Source organism: Euprymna scolopes, chromosome 36, assembly GCF_053919585.1.
Source record: "Euprymna scolopes isolate OS-2025 chromosome 36, ASM5391958v1, whole genome shotgun sequence".
Classification (NCBI taxonomy): Eukaryota; Metazoa; Mollusca; class Cephalopoda; order Sepiida; family Sepiolidae; genus Euprymna; species Euprymna scolopes.
In genome coordinates this window covers 83,509,978-83,532,994 of record NC_136517.1, presented here as the reverse complement: position 1 = coordinate 83,532,994, position 23,017 = coordinate 83,509,978, and the positions used below count along the sequence as shown (strand labels likewise).

General features: G+C 34.9%; 1 protein-coding gene across 3 annotated transcripts in view; it reads left to right on the top strand.

Annotated features, from left to right (window-relative positions):
• LOC145260644 (ligand of Numb protein X 2-like) overlaps nucleotides 1–23,017 on the top strand; it is a 432,919-nt gene that overhangs the window by 352,798 nt on the left and 57,104 nt on the right. For all 3 annotated transcript variants that reach the window (XM_080118970.1, XM_080118971.1, XM_080118972.1), the window contains 2 exons: nucleotides 11,336–11,451; nucleotides 15,982–16,082. In XM_080118970.1, coding sequence (XP_079975096.1) covers nucleotides 11,336–11,451; nucleotides 15,982–16,082 — 217 coding nt within the window. The remainder of the gene's footprint in view (nucleotides 1–11,335; nucleotides 11,452–15,981; nucleotides 16,083–23,017) is intronic.

Genomic DNA, 23,017 nt, shown 5'->3' with positions numbered 1-23,017 from the left:
AACAGAAATGGTCAATTATTTTGCATAGAAATATCGTTTTCTTTAAGGGGGGGTGTCAGATAAAAACTTTGCTTTCAACGCGATTTGCAAACTGTACATGCACAAATTTCATTACGTTCTTTCATTTCAAGTAGTTCAAATGAAAGCTGGAAAGCTTTTAGAAATTGATGTGCAACCTAATCTATATCTGGCCAGGTCTCTGTCGAACCCTCTTTCATTCCAGTCAATCCTTATCACTTTCTCCTCATGCTTACCTTGGCTTTCCGCTGCCAACTGACCACACTTTCTCAACTCTTCTACATCTACTAACCCAAGAACTCTCATCCATTCTTTCAACATGGCTGTACCCTCAAAATCTCCATTTTGCATACATCTCTTTTATACTGTCCAGATTTAATCTTCCTCTGAGGTCATGAGATTTAATCTCCCCTTAAGACTTTAATTATGCATCCATCGTATCACTCTCATATCATTTCACTCCATTCAACACATGTCCTCAACCCTTACTGTCCAGTTTTCACTTTCATACATCATTACATTTTGTACACATACCAGATGGACCTTCCGCTGATCAATAGAGGTAATGCTCTGCTGGTTAGTAATGGCAGAAGTTCTTAGAAATACCTCATCCACTCTTTACTCTTGCACTAGCTCCTCTCAGAAATCCAAAGTCCCATCCATTCTTTTAATGTGAACATACCAAGGAAATCTCCTGTTCTGCTCCCGTCTCCATATACTGTCCAGATTTTATCCTCTTCTGAAGTACAACTGTTACGTGTTGAGACATCCAGTTGAACAAAGATGGCAGTGGAGAATCAGTGCAGTCCCGATACTGATTGTAAAGTAATTGCTAGTAACAAAGATGGCGGCGAAGAATCAAATGCGGTCCGTGACATAGGTAATGGCGAACTGATTGAATCCAAAATTCAACAATTTTTATAGTAACTTTGGAAGATTTTCATTGGTTGGTTAGCACAGCTGGTGGTTATAAAAATGATCGTCGAAATCATTGGTCTCATACCCCTCATCAAGAGTCAAAAACATTTCACAACAACCCTGTTAGCAAGAGAACAAATTTGCCACCACCTTCCCCCAAAAACGGGATCACCTGTAGATCCTGATGATTAGACTATGCTTCCTCATCAGCCCTTATTTTGGATAGACGGGATAGAGGAGAGGCCTGATCTAATCAATTGGTTGGTCACGTCATACCCTTTGTATTAGTTTATCCATAACTGAATTACTCAATTTGATGCTTCAAAAAGTTGAGACATTATTTATCCTTCAATGATATTTTTTATTGAATTTATTTTATTGATTTCTTTTTATTGAATTTTTTTATTGAATTTTTTATTGATTTTTTTTTTTTATCAAATTTTTTTTTATTGATTTTTTTAATTGGATTTTTTACAAAGATTTTTAATTGAATTTTTTTTTTATTGAATTTTTTTGTGAGAGTCATGTCCCTTTGTATGTTTTCTAATGTTAATGTTCCTACTCTCACTGTGAAATTTCCTTCTGGGATAAACATATTCTTAGAACAGTGCATTCTGGGAAGAACGCATCCTTAGTGTGGTGAATTCTGCGAAGAACGCATACTTAGAATGGTGCATTCTGGAAAGAATGCATCCCTAGAGCGGTGCATTATGGGAACAATGCATTCTGACAGCAATGAATCCGAATAGCAATGTCTTCTCGGAGTGTTCTGGGAGCAAGTAGTTCTGATAGCAAGGTGTTCTGGGAACAATGTATTGTCCCTATATATAATAATTTTATTGCAGAAATTTCCCTCTGGACCAAAATACCGTAGGTTTACAACAACAGATGCCAAATACAAATTTATTATGTCTACACTATTAGCCAATATCTTAGATAATTATAGAACAACATTTTAGACACATTAATTTGTTATAATAAAACCCTAGATTTAATCCTAAGAATGACCTCATCACTATTGCAAAGATCTACAATGGAAGTAGCTGTTATTTTTCCCCTCTACAAAAAAAAATTGCTGCTCCCACTCCAAGTGATGACCGGGTAAATATATACACAGTACAACTATATTGTCTTGCCATCCTTATTAACTGCATCATACACTGATAGACTTACAAGTACCTTTTATACTTCCCTATTCGAAAATAATGATTTCTCCCCATTTACATTCTAGGTATTCTCATTGGTTGAATACGTAAAAATTTGTTATTCTGGATTACACATACTGATACTAAAAATGAATACTGCAAATCTTCACCAACATGGCCTCTACATCTACGTGAATCAATATCTTTCTGAATGTTAAAGCAAATAAAGAAGCCGCAGATTGTTTGCAAAAAAAAAAAAAATTCTTTCCTATTGTCGCATTTTCGCGATGTTGAAGACAAATGTTTACATTACCTTTCAGTAACATTTACTTTTTTTCCCAAAAATAAAAATATTCGTCTTTCAGAATGTTAAAGCAAATACAAATATTGTAGAAATCTCATAATCATAACTAGATGAAGTTACACCTTCACATTTAACTACACACACACATTATCGCTGCACATTGTTTGCAACAACAAAAAAATAAGTTGTCTGATCTTTCTTAACTGTTTACATCTCTTTTTTTCATCGTTTGATTTCAGCGTCCAATATCATTATGACTTAATGAACGCATCTTAGTAAAGTAGACAAACTTTCATTTTTTTTTTTTTATGTCTGGTTTTGCACTCACAGGATGGGGTGTCTATTCCGAGATCTGTTCTTAATATGGGGATGTTGCGGGTGGCCAGAGCAAGTTAGAGGTGTCCGTTCTGAAAGCTGTGGTTACCATTAGGAGCTTGGGGAGTGGGCAGCTGCAACAAAAACAACAACACTACTTCACTTTTTTACAAGGATGGGGAAGTGCTGATTATACAGCATTTGGGAATGGGGTAAATTTTTACCTTAGATCCACTTACACACTTTCCTTTAAAATGACGACTTTTATAGGTTTTCCCCTATGCTGATTAAGAAAATCTGAGTTTTATTTGGTGCATGCAAGTAGTTTTCACCATATAAAGCTTGTATTATGCACTATATATATCACTGGCTGCCAGATTAGTATGCACGGGCGAAAATTAAATCTAATTATATCTGACTGACACTGCCATCCCCAAACTACTAGGTCCATAGTATTTGCGCTTGGGAATCTTGACATTGACTAGAAAAGTTAAATTTGTGGCAAATATTTTGACAGTCACCGCCAATACCAAAATGGTGTGTCTACTCCAAAAGCCATTCTTAACATGGGAATGTTGCCGGTGATCATTCTGTAAGCCGTTCTTTAAGGAGGTTGGGGGTGCCTATTTCAAAAGCCTTTCTTAACATGAGGAGGTTTGATGTTCGGCAACAACAACCTACTAAAAAATTTTCTATGAGACGAGCGGGGCATGCTTCCACCAGGCAACGCCGGTTAACAGGTCCTACTAGTAGGAATATAAATAATCATCCTACCATTATTCAGCATTAAATATGAACCAAACCAAATCTCAGACGTAGAAGAATTAACTTCTTACTACACAGACACCCTATCAGAGGTTGCCCAATGTCTCTCAAGGCAGAAGGAAACCGAGAACTGCAATGCAACAGACTAAAAAAAAAAATGGCTGCGAATGTAAGTAAGAAGCAGAGAATCATATTAAACGCAACATCAAAGAATTCTATTGAAGCATTGGTTGATTTGTTCTTGTTTTATTTCTTTGTGTGAAGGGGGTATGAAGTCTTTTTATATTCAAGATCAAAAGTTCCAAATGCAGAGGGGGGGGTGCACACCTGAATTCTTTCGCAGATGAAAAGATTTTTAGAGCGATCTGCTTTCGAAAAAAAAAAAAATTTTTTCCCCCCTCCTTTCCAAATCATCTCGCGTTTGCGATTGAGATCTTATAAAAGATATGTAGGGGCCTGTGGAAACGCTACGGTTAATACAATTTCATTTCATTTTTATTTTTATCTACTTTAGAAACAAAAGTCAATATTTATTTATTTTTATACTAATGGGTTACCATATATATAGGCCTATGGGCAACTCGAGGATAAGGGTTGATGAGTGAAGTATCCAGATTTTCCTGACAAACCCTTGTACAGAGAGAGAGACCAAATACACCTTAGGATGGTATCTAGTAGGTAATGCCTGTGTTCCGCTGCTCTGCTTCCCAGCTGACTACAATATGGTCATCTTCAAGTTCTTGTTGAGCCGATTTCTACCACTAATGATTACTATGCTGTTGTTCTAGTGACCATCATACACTCACTAACCCTTATCCTCGAATGGCCTTTGGACCCTGATACTAAAAAAGAAAGAAAAAATCCAAATTACTCTTTAAAAGAAAGGAAAAATCCGACTTTTTTCTGTGAGTGATGCATTCTTTGGATGCCAGCTTGTGTGGTATATGGAGAAACACATTCAACATCCCCCTTTCCTTTTTCACATCCCCCATGAAATCAAAGGAGTAGCAAGGTTACTACAGTTTGGCACCAACGCCGTTGTAGGAGATAGTAGAATAATGTTGCAGGTAACGTCAAACTGCTTTAAGCTTGCACTTTGGATTTTTTCCTCAAGGTTTACTTCTGAAGCCTTTTACATTAGGGGAGCGCTTAAGTTAGTTTACCTTTTCTTAGATGGACTGTCTTCCAGGGCTAACAAGCTCCATCTACTTGAAGCAGTACATGAAATCCGTTGCTAAGGTCGCTGGAAAAATGATGGGATCCTTCTATCGATCCAATTCTCTACTTACATAAGAACTAGATACGTCCAAGGATGGAGTATTACTGTCACATCTGGGCAGGAGCTGCTAAGCAGACCTTATCCTGCCTTGAGAGTTCAGAATAGACTTCGTAGCCTAGTGGGGGATGCCTTTTTCTCTTCCCTGCATCCTCTTTCTCACAGAAGAGACATTGCAAGCCTGTCTCTGTTTTATCATTATTTTTCATGACAAGTGCTCGTCTGAGCTCCAATCTATAGTCCCCCCCCTTGCCAAACATTCACGGGAAACACTCGTTTGGCTGTGAATACTATCAATAATTTTCCCCACTCTTTATCTGTACCTAAACCTAAACGTAGATTCCATGAACAGGGCTTCTTTCATAGAACTGCACACCTATCGAACTCTCTTCCGTTTGCCTGCTTTCCAGCTGACTACAATCTGATTGCCTTCAAGTCCAATGTAAACAAGTTCTTGATGAACCGCCCCCTCCCCTAAGTGATCCAATTTACAAAATCTTCACAACTAACGATTACTGTGATATTGTCCTTTTGACCACTATACACTCTTTAACCCTAATCCTCGAGTGGCCTCTGGGCCTTGTAAAAAAGAAAAAAGCAACTGGTTATAGTGCCAGTAGCCCACCTATCATTCGTTATTTTGCAACCGCAGTTGAGATTATGGAGTTGATAAACGCTATAATCCTTTCAAATACACATATAGGAAAACAGGAGGACTGGCCTGATCTTAGAATTACATACAGCACTTCCTACTGACTATTTGGCAATGACCAGGCTTAGCATTGCTTAACTTTGGTGTTCTGGTAAGAACTGGTGTGTCAAAGTGATTGTGCCGTTTATCCTGTCAATAGCAACAGGTCTGCCGGAGTTAAATCTAAGCCCTGTAATGCACTTAAATTGCTTGGTGTTGACATTGATTAGCAAGTCTTTATAACAGTAGGAGCTAGGTAAAGGTGGAAATTCACTTACCCAGGTACTGTACCAACATTGCTCATGGAGTGTGTATAAACTTGTAACCATTAAATAAACAGAGCTAAATAGATTAGCCGTCCTCTTAACCCTTTATGACCTGAATTATGATGCAGATGATTAAAAAATATTTATTGTTAATTTTAATTTAAAAGGTAATGATCCTATGGTGTGTCTTCAAATTGGAAAAATTATGAAGTTCAATAGTTAAACTACCACTGAGAATTTTTGCATTTTATAAACTTACCTTGATTATTATCCATAGTGCTTAAAAAAAAGTGTGTTTATGACAGCAAATGAAATCCTCCACTCTCTGAGAGATTACGGCATACAGAATGTAAGCAATGAACAGTTGCAATCTGAAGGTATCTGGCATCTACCAAGATACTGAATTAATACGTACAAGGCGTGTTTGAGTCAATTCCCACTTTATGTTGTTAAATTGAATTAATTAATTCAGCCAGGTCATAAAGAGTTAAATGATCTAGCCCTAACCATAACTGATCAGTAGGGCTATGACAACAGCATATTCTTTTCATTATTGTGACTCTCGAGTATGTATTCAACAGAGTTAGACACAGTTAATCAACCGAGAATTACATCACTCTATATAAAAGCATATAAGATATCAACGGATACACACTCGAGTCAAAACAGTGAAAAAAAAATATACTGTTGTCCTAGCCCTACTGATCAGGTTGTCTCACCATCTACCTAACCCTTATCCTAGAGTGGCCTCCAGGCCTTGATAAGCAGTGCCCAGTAAAAAAAAAAAATTAATATGCGAACCATGTTTTTCTCAAAGCATATTTTATCATTTTCCTTTAATAAGAATCCTGACATCTAGCTTATTTTTATTAAAAAATAAATAGTTCTCTGGAATGAAATAATGTCTAATTAGTCATTTTCAAATTTAATGTAAATAAGTTTCAGTGGAACCATTCTCTTAAATAATCTAGCTCTACCCAAGTTCCACCATTACTGATCATGTGGTCTCACCATCTATTTAACTTAGCCTAGAGTAAATTCTGGGCCTTGATAAATGGTAACCACCACTCTCCAGTAAAAAAAAAACTATAAAAATGCTTTTCTCAAAGCAGTTCACTATTTTCCTTTAATACAACTGCTGATGCCTAGCTTATTGATTTTATTAAAAATAAATAGTTCTCTGGAATGAGATAGTGTCTATTTCTTCCGTTCATAAGTGAAACACTATTGGAGTCTTTTATTATTGAAACGAACAAATATAGTCTGTTCTTACAAGGAGAACCTAGACGGCTCAATTTAGTTGCGTCTGAAATCGGGTTTTCTCAAGTGGGTAATCTCATCTGACTTCGATGGTCACTTTACACCTGTATGTTCTCTAAATTTGGCATTTTTATCAATGTTAGGGTTGGGTTTTTATCAATGTAGGGGGACTGGACAAAATTATGCCATATATATATATATATATATATATATATATATATAGGGAAAACAAGTCATGTGTACCAATGTGTTCCCTGAATTCTCGTCTACATGGAGAACAGGTTGGTGACTTTAACTCTACATTCCATTGTATGGAGCTTACCTCTGACATGAGAATCAGAAAGTATCCAGCGCGACTGGTACAAGCAAAACTTTCAGCCAATCAGAGTTAGCGACACAATGGAAACACACGACACACACGCACTCAACCAATCAGTGTTCACAAACACTTAGATCAATATTAAAAGGTATGCACTTTAACCAGCACAAGTTTTTGTGCTATTTGCGACTATTATAGAAGCTATTACTGCTACTATGCGTTTGTTTAGTCATGAAAATGCTTTCTTTATTCAGAAAATGTCGATGCCAACTGAAAATTTATTTCCATATTCCATTAGCAACTCTTTACGTGCGTATTATAGTGGAGTAAGGCAGGTGTATGTGTACAATACATGTGAGAACAGTTTTAATCGCATAAACAGGTGAGTAAAAAGATTAATTTGAAACAAAAACTAGATCCAATATCCAGAATGTTTTTAAGGAGATGATGTTTGATCAGCATTGCTGGGAAGCCGTGAGATAAAATACTGTTTTTATTTTTCAATCCTTGAAACAGTTTTTCATGGTAAACAGCTGATTATCTCCACAGCAATATTAGGACTAGCATAAATTTTTGGAACTGATTGAAAGCGATTAATTAATTTAAAAGCAAGGGATTTTTCCAACAAAGAACTTGAGACTAAGATTTTTATTTTCATCTATAATATAAATCTCACCTGTCTGTTTAAATGTATGTATGTATGTATGTATGTCAACCACCTAAGTCGCACAAAACTCCTGTTCAGGTCAACTGTGCACCTATTTGTCCGAACCAAACGATCTGTTTAACATGCAGCAAAGTTTGCAAGTCTGCTGCTGGTTTGAGAAGACATGTGATTGTTCATAGGAATACCCTTCAACCTCCAGAGGAAGTCAAATCGATGGAATTTGCTCAATTTGTATTTATGTCACATCTGCTTCAAGATGTGCAAATCTGCGGCGGGAGTGCAGAGTCATCTGAGATGGCATGGACAAGAAGATTGGGTGAACTCAATGTGACGGTGATCATCTGGAAAGATGCAGCAATCATCATCATGTATGTATGTATGTATGTATGTATGTATGTCCATCTAAAACTTTCGACAAAGGCGATGGATTTTCACGAGATCAGTATCGTTTTGAAACTCAACCCTCCAGACAACAAATATCGAAAAATTGGCCAAAAACATTAATTCCTTCACCCTCAACTGGGCACTTTTCTACAAGTAGGGGTCACTTTTTTCGCCGATATTTTCGAAAGGAATCCCATCTTTTCAATCTACTAGTCTTAATTTAAACCTTCGCCACTTCCAGTTTGACGATAGCCGCAACAGCAAAAACGTCAAGTTTTTTTTTTTATTTTATTTTTATTTTTTTCACGCTCTTTTCCTCCTTCGTGGTACGGGTTCGAGCCTGCCTGCCTACTACCACTTTTTTTTTTTTTACTCCTCCAAACACCCGAGCAATGCTGGGCACTCAGACTAGTATAGTTTGAAAGGTTTAAAATTTTCCAAGGCATATCTCTCTCTCTCTCTCTCTCTCTCTCTCTCTCTCTCTCTCGATACACACACACACATATATATATATACATATATGGGGGGGTATGAAAAGTTTATTAGCATCTTTATAACTGAATGATTAAATCTGAAACCCCTTTTAGCATAGATATGTCGAATCCACATTCCCCTACTGTTTGAACCTATACACACTAGTATGTTTAAGATTTAGAGCGGCCATCTCACACACACACATACGAATACCTTTCTTTCTAGTCTTCCATTACCTTTATCTCTAACTTTAACCCCTTTTCAACTTTGCTTTCGTATAAGCTGTATCACCTGAAGAAGTCTCTAGTAATTGGTAACTGACCGAAACATGCTCATGACTGTGTAGCAACATATTACTGCTTATGTAAAAACAAATAAGGAGTATATATATATATATATATATATATATATATATATATAATTCAGGTGATCAGGCATCACCCTCTCGGTACAGACCAATAAATCTCCTGTACATCATGAGTAAGTTGCTGGAATCTGTTAGATAGAGAAGTTGTCAATCACCTCAGCAAAAACAACCTTCTTAATGACATGCAATATGGTTTCCATTCTGCTAGATCTACAGCAGATGTGCTTATAGTTATATTTCATAGGATTAGCGAATCTCCTGAAGGAGGCTTCCTTTCTAGGGCAAAGGGCAATTGCTTTTGACATATCAAAGGCCTTTGATAGGGTATGGCATAAATGTCTACTTCTCAGTAGACAGTATTAATGTTGGAGTCCCTCAGCAGTCCATCCTGGGCCCAACTTTCTTCCTGATCAAAATCAATGATCTTCAAAATCACATTCTAAGATCATTTATAGACCTTTATGCTGATGACACTACCATCTATGGCAACACATCAAAGGTTGTAAATGACCAAGTTCTCTCTGATTCTCTCTCTGATCTTGAGTGGTGCAATGGGGAAAGAGGTGGTTGGTTACTTTATATACATCTAAAACCAAGCTTCTATCTTTACATTATCAATGCTCTGATCCCCATCTGGCATCATTTGAAATAAATGGCTATCGTCTTGGGAAGGCTCCATGTTTTGGCTTGACCTTTACTCATGATCTCAAATGGAATACGTACATCAAATCTGTTGCCAAGGTAGCTGGAAAAATGGTGGGATCATTCTACCACTCCAGTAGATATCTCACTGCTGATGCAATTCTCTACCTATATAAAAGCCAGGTACATCCAAAGATGGAGTACTGTGGCCACATTTGGGTAGGAGCTGCTAGAAAGACCTTACCCTGCCTTTGCAGAGTTCAAAATAGACTTCATAGTCTAGTGGGGGATGCTCTTTTTTCTTCCCTGCAACTTCTTTCCCACAGAAGAGACATAGCGAGCCTGTCTCTGCTTTATTGTTATTTTCATGGCAAGTGTTCGTCTGAGATCCAATCTATTGTTTCCCCCTTGACAAATTTTTTCATGAAAAACGCTTGTCTAACTGAAACAACTATCAATAATTTCCCCTACTCTTTATCTCCGCCTAAACCTAAACGTAGATTCTATGAACAAAGGTTCTTTTTTAGAACTGCACACTGCACATCTGTGGAACTCTCTTCCGTTTGCCTGCTTTCCAGCTAATTACAATTTGGTCATCTTCAAGTTCAATGTAAACAAATTCTTGATGAGTTGTCCACTTAAGTAATCCAATTTACCAAATTTCCGCTACTAATGATTACTACGATATTGTCCCATTGACTACTGTACATTCATTAACACGTATCCTCCAGTGGCCTCCAAGCCTTGATAAGTAATGACTTCTATGTAAAAAAAAAAAAAAAAAAAAGTAGATGTATGTATTAGTGTTGGGACGATTAATCGGAATAAGAAAAATCAGAACATTGGGAGTATTGGAATCGGAAAAAATTGTGCCTATTTTCCAATGCCAAAACGATTCTATTAAGTGTCTTTTTGGTTTGATGTTGTTTAAAGCAAACTCTTCCGTTGCTGGTAATAATGATAAAATAATAAACAGTTATTGAACTACCAGTAAAACTAAAATCGATAGATCATCCTCCACAAGTATATTTTTACGTTTAGGAAAATATCTGCACATTTAACATGATTTTATGATAATCGGGGGAAAAAATAACATATAGATAAATATTTAGAGATTTATAAAGAATCGAAATCAAGGAGGGGGGGGGAATATTAGAATCGTCCTTTCACTAAATACCAAGTAATATCTTTCTTCCGTGCCTTTTCCGATTCACAACACTGGTGACGAGGATTAAGGAATTCAAACTTATGTCACCCACAACTCTAGCAGCGGAAGATTTTTAAGAAACTTTTTTTCAAGAATCGTCAAAGGATGTCACAACAAGTTTTAAGGTAGATAGAGAAAGAAAAGAAAATTATTTACAATGGTTGTAGGAAGACAAGTTTTTGTTGTGACTGTTTTACAGAAAGAACCATACATTGGAACTCAGTTAAGCACTTAAACATGAAAAAAAAAAAAATAAATGATTAAACCATTGTTTAAAGTTGATTGTTTTTTTGTTTTTTTTTGTTTTTGTTTTTTAGATGCCGAGGAGCTATTACAAAATGTATCAAATCTAGTTTGGGCTGCAATTTCCAGGGCCCAAGGAGTGCACTTCAGAGCCATCTATGGGAATGTTACTATCGAGACCAACAGGCTGGTGAGTATCGTTGAGATTGTCTGCTCTTTTTTTAATTCCTGTTTCTGCTCCATAGATGGACAACAGTAATAAGCAAGATATGGTCCCGTTTGATTAATGATTATCTTCCTCTCAAAGTGAAATACCACTGTTTCCTTTCCTCATGTTAAGAATGGCTTTCTTGTCCACTTGACAATGCCTGATTATCCAGCCAAATGGACAAAAAAAACGGACATTAAAATGGTAATTTTTGAGGTGTGGTAGAGTGTTCAAATTCAACACTTTGTGCAATGATAGCTTTGCAATTTTGAGAATAGCGGCCATTCACATTTTGGCACTTGAATTCTTCAGAGACAATTACGAGGTGCCTTTAATAAATTTCCAAACTTTTTTTGTACAAGTATTTAAAATTGTCGTCAACTTTTGAAAATTCAGTATGTTATTGCTATACATCTTATGAAATGACTGACCAATTTTTATGGTTTCACGTTCAAATGAACAGCTACAGCAGGAATTGGAGTACACCCTATTAAAGCCTGATCGTCACAGCTGATGAATTTAAAAAACGCAATCTGGATGTGAGGGCACTTTATAAGAACAATATGCAATAAAATTCTGTTTTAAACTTGGAAGAAATGCCACAGAAACGTATGGAATGCTTGTATGAATTAAGTTCCATGAGTCACAAACGTTTTGGGTTCTTCATAAAGTCATCATCATGTCAGAAAAGTAAATGAACAAAAAAAAAGAGGAAAATCTCAATAGCAGATGCAAAGCAAGCGTTTGTAGACAGACGCCCATAATATCTGGCATTGGTAATGCAACACACAATATTGCACAGGCCATATCCAACATCCTGACTCCACTAATGGGCACTATCAGCACCTCCCACATAAAGAACACTGGAGATTTACTCACATGATAAAAAACATTAATATATATAACAAAACTATACATAGCTTAGATATAACATTATATACTAATGTCCTCATATATATAATTCCTAACTGTGGTGGTAAATGTAGAATCCACATAATGTTCTTCAGTCAGTGAAATTTCCTAATGTCTGGAAAATTATGTTTGCCATGCGGGATATGAAAGTCAAAGTTGTATTTTCCGTGATATAAGCCTTGTTTAAATTTTAAAATGAAATATGTATGGAATACGTGTATAAGCCAAATTACAACGCAATATTATGTAAAATAAACAAATATTTTGGTGATGTGCGCCATCATCAAAATTTTATATATGTACTATCAGGCCACCTGACATTGTCCAGTCATAAAATACGCTTAAATATGATATTTTAATTCATGCAGATTATGTATTTACTATTACAGAGACGATTCTCTATCGATTATATAGTAGTGAAATCAAAACTAAAATAATAACAATATATATATATATATATATATATATATATATATATATATATATATATGACTTGGGTGCTATCAGCTAGAATCGAAACCAAGACATACAACTTTCCAATGTCATTCCTTAGCCTCTGAGCCATGCCCACATGCTTATATTTACACACACACACACACACACACACACACACACACACACACACATACATATATATATATATATATATAAAACATTATTTATATTTTATAAGCAGTTCTGTGGTTGTTTTTTTCTCTCCCTGTGTGCTTTAAAGGAAAAGGTTATCTGCCCTTTGTTTTATATTCTAGTCGGATCACATTTTTGAAACGTATTATTTGTAATTAATTTATTATTTAAATATTTAAATAAATAAATAAAATATATATATATATATATATATATATATAGTAATTTATAAAATATATATGGCAATTAAGCTACACTGAATATTCGGCGTTTCATCCACTCTAGGATTCGTCAGGCTTATGCGCGAATTTTGTGGGTGGTTGTTTATTGTTTTTATATGGTCCTCTTCTGTTGAGGGTTTTAGTTAGCCAATCAGCTTTCTAGTATCCACCGCGCCCCTTCCTATCAGCCAATGGGCATGCATTTTATCGAACAAAGGATCTGTTTTAAAACTAGTTTAGTGGTTTAAGGCAGACATTTCTTTTTTTATATATATATATATATATATATATATATATATATATACATACATATGTGTACATACATATATGCACATATATCTACATATATATATATATATACATACATATATGTGTGATCTTTTATGTATATTCATGTTTATTTAATTTTATTTGTTTATTTTCTATTGTTTTTGTTAGTTTTTAAACTATTTTGTATCGCTATCCTAGAGTAAATTTTATTTTGTGAACACAGTTATTTGCTATTTCTCTTCAACAGTTTAATAGATTTTGGGGTTCTTTAAAATACAGGATAGCAAATTTTTCATGAAGGCATAATTTACATAGGTCGTCTAAATGCCTACACGTGGTAGCTTGTCTTATTATTTTCCAGTCGACTACTGGCGAATGTCCGCTTTCTTTGAGTTCCCAGTATTTATTCGCTAGTGTTGTTTTTATACGTTTTTTTTTATTGTTGAATGTACTTTTGTGGTCATAGTATCGGGTTGTGAAATCTAAGGAAGTCATGCCTACGTAATATTTCTTGTTATTCGGGTTTTCTTTCGCAAATATTGTTGCCTGATAAACTACGCTTTTTGTTAGACATTTATTTTGAACTGGGCAAAGTGTGCGGTGTCTATTCGTATATTAATTTTATGTGAGTAAATGAAGTAGTTATATATATATATATATATATATGTGTATGTATGTGTTTATAAATTCATGTGCTATCCTTTTTTAAAAGATGGAATCACAAGCAATATCCACAGAGTTTTATAATTATATAGATAGATTTTTTTTTTCTTTGCTAGTGTAGTTGGTTGGTTGTTTTTGTTTTACGGCATATCAACCCTTTTCATGTTATTTAATGCTTAATCCAGTGATTTTGAAGAAAAATGTTTTTAATAGAACATATTTGTTTTTTTCCAAGTCGGTTCCTATTTAACCCATAGTTGGGACTCTAACAGGTACTACCACTCCGGGTCAGGGTGGATCTGGGAGCAATGGCTATTAAGGTGTGGCTCCACACTCCCCAAAGTAAGCAAGTTGAGCCTCACCATCGGATATAGTTTAAGGTCATATTCACGACCCAGTTAGTATAGAATCTGCGTATTGTTCATCAATTGTGATATTTTCTAATGTCTGGAAAATTATGCTTTGCACGCATGAGACAATGCTAATATGATGAAACAAAACTTTGACTTTCATATTTATTTATTTACTAGCGGGGAGGGGGGTACCTGGCGTTGCCCGGGTGTTTGGAGGTGTGTGTGGTTTTGGGTAAATCAAAACTCGGGGGGGGGGGGGGTTAAAATAAAAAAAAGTTTTGGTAAGTAAGTATGAGGATCGAACCCGAACCCTTGAGGCAAAGTTGGAAATTAAAGTGTGAAAAAGAAACGTGCGACGTTAACCATTGGGCCACCGCGAATAATAAAGGAAGCACGTTTGAATTTATTTAAGTATTAAAAATAGACTTAACACGTGGCTGTAATAAAAGTTAGCTCTGCTGCTTCTATTTGACCTCATTAATTAATGAGGTCAAATAGAAATCACGCAGTTAACTTTTGCTGCGGGGGGGGGGGGGCAGCATTTGGGTTTGTTTACCCAACTTTGACTGGTTTTTTCCCCAAGATGTTGGTGAGGGGGAAACCAGCTGCCCATTGTCCAGATTGAATAGCAACTGTCTGATATAAGAAGCTTGGCCCCACATTGATCAAAGCTGATTGCTTCTGGACGTTTCCCTTTGCGATTGCCAGGAAAACGCCTTGGCTCTGAATTAGGTTCGGTATTATACATAAATGGTGAACGAACACAAGACGGGCTAAAATAGCAATAATTTTGTAAAAATCGGCGTAAATAAATCTATACACTACACGCATTCCCAAATCCTAGATATTATTATATAGGGGGTATATAAACAGTTGTAAGCGATAGTAACCCCCCCCCCCGGGAGCATGTGCGAAAGAAGCCTTTGCGAGACATACACGAAATGGTCACACACATTTTGCCTTTTATATATATAGATTAAAATTCAAATTTTGACCCATCAGGAAAATACAAATATTTTTTCCCCCATTTTGTTGTTACACATTTTTAATAATTACGCATAATCTTCCGTTAATGAAAATCAAGATACCTATCTTTTTTTTTTTTTTTTATATCCGGGATCAGTGGTTTTGTGATTTGAAGCAATCTATACATATTTCCACTGTTTAAAAGCATTGAAATTTAAAAAAAAAATATATATATATATATATATATATTTATATGAATGACGATGTTCAAAGACCAATCAAAATGCAGATTTTTTAAATAAACATATTCATTTTTAAAAAGAAATGTATCTTCATTTTTAAGAAGTCTCTGAACCGTTATATATATAATTTTTAATATACGTTCAAACGGTGGAAATACTTTCTTTTTGTTTTTCTTAAATATTTTTGTAAAATAATAAAACAACTTTAGAAAAAAAAATGAAATTTACATGAAAGATGTTTCTCTGTTTCATCTTCAGACAAAAATCCCATAATAGATGGAGAAGTGTCCACAATAGAAATTCAACGGACAAATGCTGAACTAGGAATTAGTATAGTTGGTGGATCTGATACCCCACTGGTAAGTTCATACATTTTTTTTTCTATCATTAACTCTAGAATGTTTTATTTATATATATATATATATATATATATATATATATATATATATATATATATATAGCAAAAATGGTAATTAGTAAAAAACCTGAAGAAAGTGCTCAATACTAGTGCAGAGCAAATATTTTTTATTTTATTACCGTTTTATCTGCTTAGTTACATATGTTTCTTGTTACCGAATCGTATTAACGATCCAGCAACTTCGTCAGACTTTAACAAATTTTTTATGGAGAAAATTTGGTAGGCAGTATTCAGACATGAGGAAAACTTGTTAATTGGTTTTCATCCAGAAAAAAATGGCCGCTAAGGAGTTAAAATTGAAAAATTGGTATATGGAGGTCATCGAATTTTTGTTTGTCAACTGTTTCACGAATGCGCATGCATAAATCGTTCACATGACTGATTACTTATGTTAAGAATAAGCACGTTTGAAAACAATTTTTAAAGATCCTATCAAGCTGGCCTAATGGTTATCATACTTGACTCATTGTCTTTAGATTTTGGTTTAGATCTCAGCTCGAATATTTTTTTTTTCTTTTACTTACAAAAAGTGAACTGTTTAGAAAAAACATAATATTGGCATGCACACATCTCAGTTTCCTTTTGTTTTTTTTTGTTTTTTTTACTTCATTTATTTTAATGAATTTAACGTTAAATTTAATACCTACAGTATTTCTGTTTATAATATATAAGAATTCTGCATTAATTAAAATGATATTTATGCGTATTTTACGACTGGGCAACGCCAGGCAGCCTGCTAGTAATATATATATATATATATATATATATATATATATATATATATATATAACTAGAAGCCTACCTAGCGTTGTAGTGTCATAAAATATGCTTAAATATATTTTAATGTATGCAAATTTTGTATTTTTTTATAGAGCCAATTCTTTATTGATTATTATATTGTACCCGATATATAGTAGCCTACCTCCATCCCTTTAGCCTGGCCCGGTTGTTAAATACACTTGAATATATATTTAATACTTATTATAGAGTCAATACTTCGTTGATTATATTGCACTCAATATATATACCATACTTTATGGTAATTGCACCAAATCCGGGGGTAATTGTGCCAACTAAAAAAAAAAGGTGCTCTTTATATGCGTGGTTGCCAAAAGAGAAATTTTAGCTAGTTGGTGCAATTGCCTCAAAGTATGGTAGTAGAAATTTCGAAAGCTAAAATAAAAAATATATATATGACTTAGGTGCCATTGACTAGAATTGAAACCCAAACATATGGCATTCTAGCCTTAGTTGTTAAGTTTAAAAAGTTGGCTAGAAATAATGTCATGACGTCATAATCTGAGATGGTGACAAACAGATTCATATTTTTAATATAAGCAAGGATGGACGAACGGTCCACAGTTTTATAATTATTAAGGTACTAGTTGCTGCAATCCGGAGAGAATCCAGAATCGGGCATGAGTACTTGGGGAGAAGATAACTCTTTATTGGGGAAGTGCGAGTGAAATCTTTATCTGTGCCTAAACCTAAACGTAGATTCCATGAACAAATTTTCTTTCTTAGAACTGCACGCCTGTGGAACTCTCTTCCATTTGCCTACTTTCCAGCTGACTACAATTTGGTCATCTTCAAGTCCAACGTAAACAAATTCTTGATAATCCGTCCCCTTAAGTAATCCAATTTACCAAATTTACACTGCTAGTGATTACTACGATATTGTCCCATTGACTACTGTACACTCTTTAACTCTTATCCTCGAGTGGCTTCTGATGTAAAAAAAAAAAAAATCTCAAACATGTCTGGTGCTGGAAAATATTTTCGTCATACAGCAAGTTGGTTGGGCACCTTCGTGTTGCCATAGTTTTCATCAAGTGTGAGATGGGATGACAAAGTAAATGATGCTCCTTTCAGCACGATAATTAAGGAGGTTCTCACCACTGCACAAAGAAGACCCACCGTGGAACAAATTTAACATTGACAGCCAAGACCTTAGCATATGGATCGACACAAGCTCTCTTGCTATAAGTATGTTGTTCGTAATATGATGGGGCTGTTGTAGAGGATGCTTGCTGGTTACATCCAGAAAAGGACTCCGAACATAGTAAGTAACCTTGCGGACCTCAATGCCATTATTAAAGGAATAAACTGGCCAATTCTTTGAAAGATGACCATCTTTGATTTGGTCACCAATTCTGTCTGTGTCCATAAATGGATCTTGGATACTCTTATCAGCAGGGCCAGGGTACAAACCAAAGCTAGGTGCTCATTTAATTGCGGGTTGACATGATAATAAAATTAAAGATTATGTATCCTTGATTAAATCTGGCCAAAATGAGACAGATCAATTGACAAGAGTGTCTCAGAGATGACTTGATGCAATTAAGAGGAACACTGAGCTTGTGCAACCTGCCTGCACTGCATCCATGAGTTCAGTCAAGTTTGACCAGATCAACATTGTTCATCGACAAAACGGTCATCCTGGTGTGCTTTGCGAGGCAGGTTGACCCTAGGGTTTCTAAGGTTGTTGTGAAAACTGTCATCAGAGAATGTGTAGAATGTCAGTCAATTGATCCGTCACCCATGCACTAATCAGAGAGTATTTTAAACATTAAACAAACGTGGCACCGAGTAGCAATGGATATTACTCATTACAACCAGGGTTGCGGAGTCGGATGGTAAAAGTCCAACTCCGACTCCTAGAATTACTAGGAATTACTAGGATGCCGACTCCGACTCCTTTAATATCTTCAACTCCGACTCCGACTCCCGACTCCTTGACCCTATGTGAAAATCTATTTTACAGATCCATATGCCAGTCTCCCACATCAATTCAGCATGCATTTTATAATTACTTTTCATGTATATCATTTTCGACGTTTAACATTCACTTGCATGATAAATATACTCACATATAAACTCAACCAGCTTTATAGAATAAGTTTAGATAACAAAGGGATAAAAAGTTTACAATTAAATTTTATTACGCTATCAGTTCAAAATAGAATACAATATTTAGGGATAGGGAAACCTCTTTAGGCTATGGCATTTCGAAGCAAAACGTTTTTCATCAGAAGAGGGGGATAAAGACATTATACAGAGAATAATATTTTAAAAGATAATATTGCCTTTATGGAATGAGGATCAAAGGTAAAACAGGAAAAAGCCATAAAGGGCTATAGTAGCATAGATTGATTATTATTGAAATATCATATACATATATATATATATATATATATATACGTACATACATATAACAGCGCCCATTTTGTAACAATTTGGCTGCAGTCCCACTTGCTTTGCTATCTGATGCCGCCGCCTCCAATAAGAGATGCTGACAGATAATGGCACTACCTTTTGGAGCAGCTTATTTAAAAGTTTCCGAGATGAGTGGAGACTCTGACTTCGATCATGCTGTGGATACGTCCCTTCTGATAACGGCATCATCAAACAATGTCACAGCACCGTAAAAAAGGTTGCAGCCAAAAGGCAGTGTATTATACCGGAAGCAGTATACTGGTACATCACGCCAAAGATGATAACGTATCCTCCGATACAGCAACTGTCAACATGGTCTACCAGTACCGCATACGGCTAAAAGGAATCAATGGAACATTGGTGCCGACACACAATCAACAGCAAACTGTCTTCAAAATGAGTGCCCAGGTGTGAGTAAAGGCTCCACGTGGATAACGTCCCACAAAGCATTGTAGAAATGCTACGCTATGTGAAAGATTTGCCTCTTTCGACGACACTTCAAATGGAGACCCAAAGAAGCACATGGTGCAAAAACCACCCCCCGAATGTTTCATGTGCGATCATAGGATCGGGGGAGGGGGGAGTGTAGTAACAATACTACAAAAAACTTAACCTCATAGATATATGACAATATGCTTTGAAGCCCAGCAATTTTTTTAATGGAAATCACTCCAAACAAGGCATGAAGCCACTTGATGTAAGGAGTAAAAAAAAAAAAAAAGTACTTCAAGGTAAAAAAAATTTGCCAATGATAAGTCGCCTTCTTCTTGCACACACACACACACACACACACACTCAAAATTCCTTTATATATAAGATATATAAGTAAAGATTTTGAATAGACATCAAAAGAATATAATGAACTAATGTGCTAACCTGACTATGCATCTGTCTTTCTTCTTGTTGTATCATGGCATGTTCATGCTGTCGATGAAATCATGGTTAGTGTTATCCATAGGCTTCAGTCAAAAACCCTTACTTCACAATTCATATACAAACACAAACGCAACTACACCTTAGTAGTAAATACTTACTAATACAAATTTAACACACGTAATGCAAATTTATTCTAAATATTTTTATGCAAATATAACACTTTTATTCAAATTTACACAAACGCAACTACACCTAAGTAGTAAATATTTATCATTACAAATTTACACACACAACGCAAATTCACATTAAATTTTTTTTTTTATCTTTTTATTAAATTAAAAAAAATTTTTTTTTTATTTGAAAATTTACTCGCATTTTAATACATTTTATGCATTTATATATTTGTTGGTCCGATTCCTCTGAACACATCACATGATTTGAACTTGGCAGAATACATGTGGCGGGTTGCCATTACCTTACCCAGTGCAGCGGCATCTGACTCGCCTGTTCGCACCTATCTGTTGCCCTTGAATCATCCGCATAGCTGCAGTCGAATAACGTAACTCTAAATACCATGGAACTGTTGATCTGCTACATTCATCCTCCTCCATGGCCATCCAACGTCCTTCTGCCGACGTCATCAGAGTTACCTTCTTCTGGATGCATGTTTAACTAAGACTAGAGGTGCATCTCTCCCAGTGAATTAACTGCGCCTCCAGACACCAACCTGGAAATTTCTTATGACTCAGCGCAGTACATAGAGCGCTTAGCCTTCCCAAATGGTCACCCATCTGTTACTGGCCAGGCTCACCATTGCTTAACTTCAGTGATCTAGCAGAACTAGTGTGTCAACATAATTATGCTGTATATTGTGAAGCGTTAGATGGTATAAATTCTGACCTAGAAAACAGCAATTATTTCCCCTTTGTCAGAAACATCACTCTTCGAATGTGAGGAGTAAAGGACAAAATAAGGGAAACGAGAGTTACACGGCTGTCAACAGTAAACTCAAAATCTACTTTTTACTCCTTTACGACTGTAGGGGAATTTGGGTAAGGAGCACCGGTGTGGATAGACACCAGGTGAGTTGTTTCCCTTTGGAAGAAAAAAGGACAAATGCTTTTGGCCTGAACGAAAATGTGAGACTTTACCCGGGTGTGAACTTTTCCCACTACAATACAAGACACCGTCAACCACTTCTGAGTGAGTATCTGGATTTGTAATGTTGTATGACTTTTCACGTTTGTCAGCCAGCAATAAAAACGTGTATATATGTACTAGTGGATTATCTGAGTTTATTAAGCATTTATGTCTGTAAATCTTTCTAGTTTCGGTAATTCGACTGACCATGAATTCCCTAACGTTTGCAACACGACCATTAGATTGGGCATATTATGCTGATGAAAATATGTCCTTTATATGCGAGCCTCTCCTGGAATACCAATATGTATGAAATGATCCCAGCGATTAACACCTACTGGATCCCAGTGATTTCGGATTGAGCAACCCTTACTTCACAATTCATATACAAACACAAACGCAACTACACCTTAGTAGTAAATACTTACTAATACAAATTTAACACACGTAATGCAAATTTATTCTAAATATTTTTACGCAAATATAATACTTTTATACAAATTAACACAAACGCAACTACACCTTAGTAGTAAATACTTACTAATACAAATTTAACACACGTAATGCAAATTTATTCTAAATATTTTTACGCAAATATAATACTTTTATACAAATTAACACAAACGCAACTACACCTTAGTAGTAAATACTTACTAATACAAATTTAACACACGTAATGCAAATTTATTCTAAATATTTTTACGCAAATATAATACTTTTATACAAATTAACACAAACGCAACTACACCTTAGTAGTAAATACTTACTAATACAAATTTAACACACGTAATGCAAATTTATTCTAAATATTTTTACGCAAATATAATACTTTTATACAAATTAACACAAACGCAACTACACCTTAGTAGTAAATACTTACTAATACAAATTTAACACACGTAATGCAAATTTATTCTAAATATTTTTACGCAAATATAATACTTTTATACAAATTAACACAAACGCAACTACACCTTAGTAGTAAATACTTACTAATATAAATTTAACACACATAATGCAAATTTATTCTAAATATTTTTACGCAAATATAATACTTTTATACAAATTAACACAAACGCAACTACACCTTAGTAGTAAATACTTACTAATACAAATTTAACACACGTAATGCAAATTTATTCTAAATATTTTTACGCAAATATAATACTTTTATACAAATTAACACAAACGCAACTACACCTTAGTAGTAAATACTTACTAATACAAATTTAACACACGTAATGCAAATTTATTCTAAATATTTTTACGCAAATATAATACTTTTATACAAATTAACACAAACGCAACTACACCTTAGTAGTAAATACTTACTAATACAAATTTAACACACGTAATGCAAATTTATTCTAAATATTTTTACGCAAATATAATACTTTTATACAAATTAACACAAACGCAACTACACCTTAGTAGTAAATACTTACTAATACAAATTTAACACACGTAATGCAAATTTATTCTAAATATTTTTACGCAAATATAATACTTTTATACAAATTAACACAAACGCAACTACACCTTAGTAGTAAATACTTACTAATACAAATTTAACACACGTAATGCAAATTTATTCTAAATATTTTTACGCAAATATAATACTTTTATACAAATTAACACAAACGC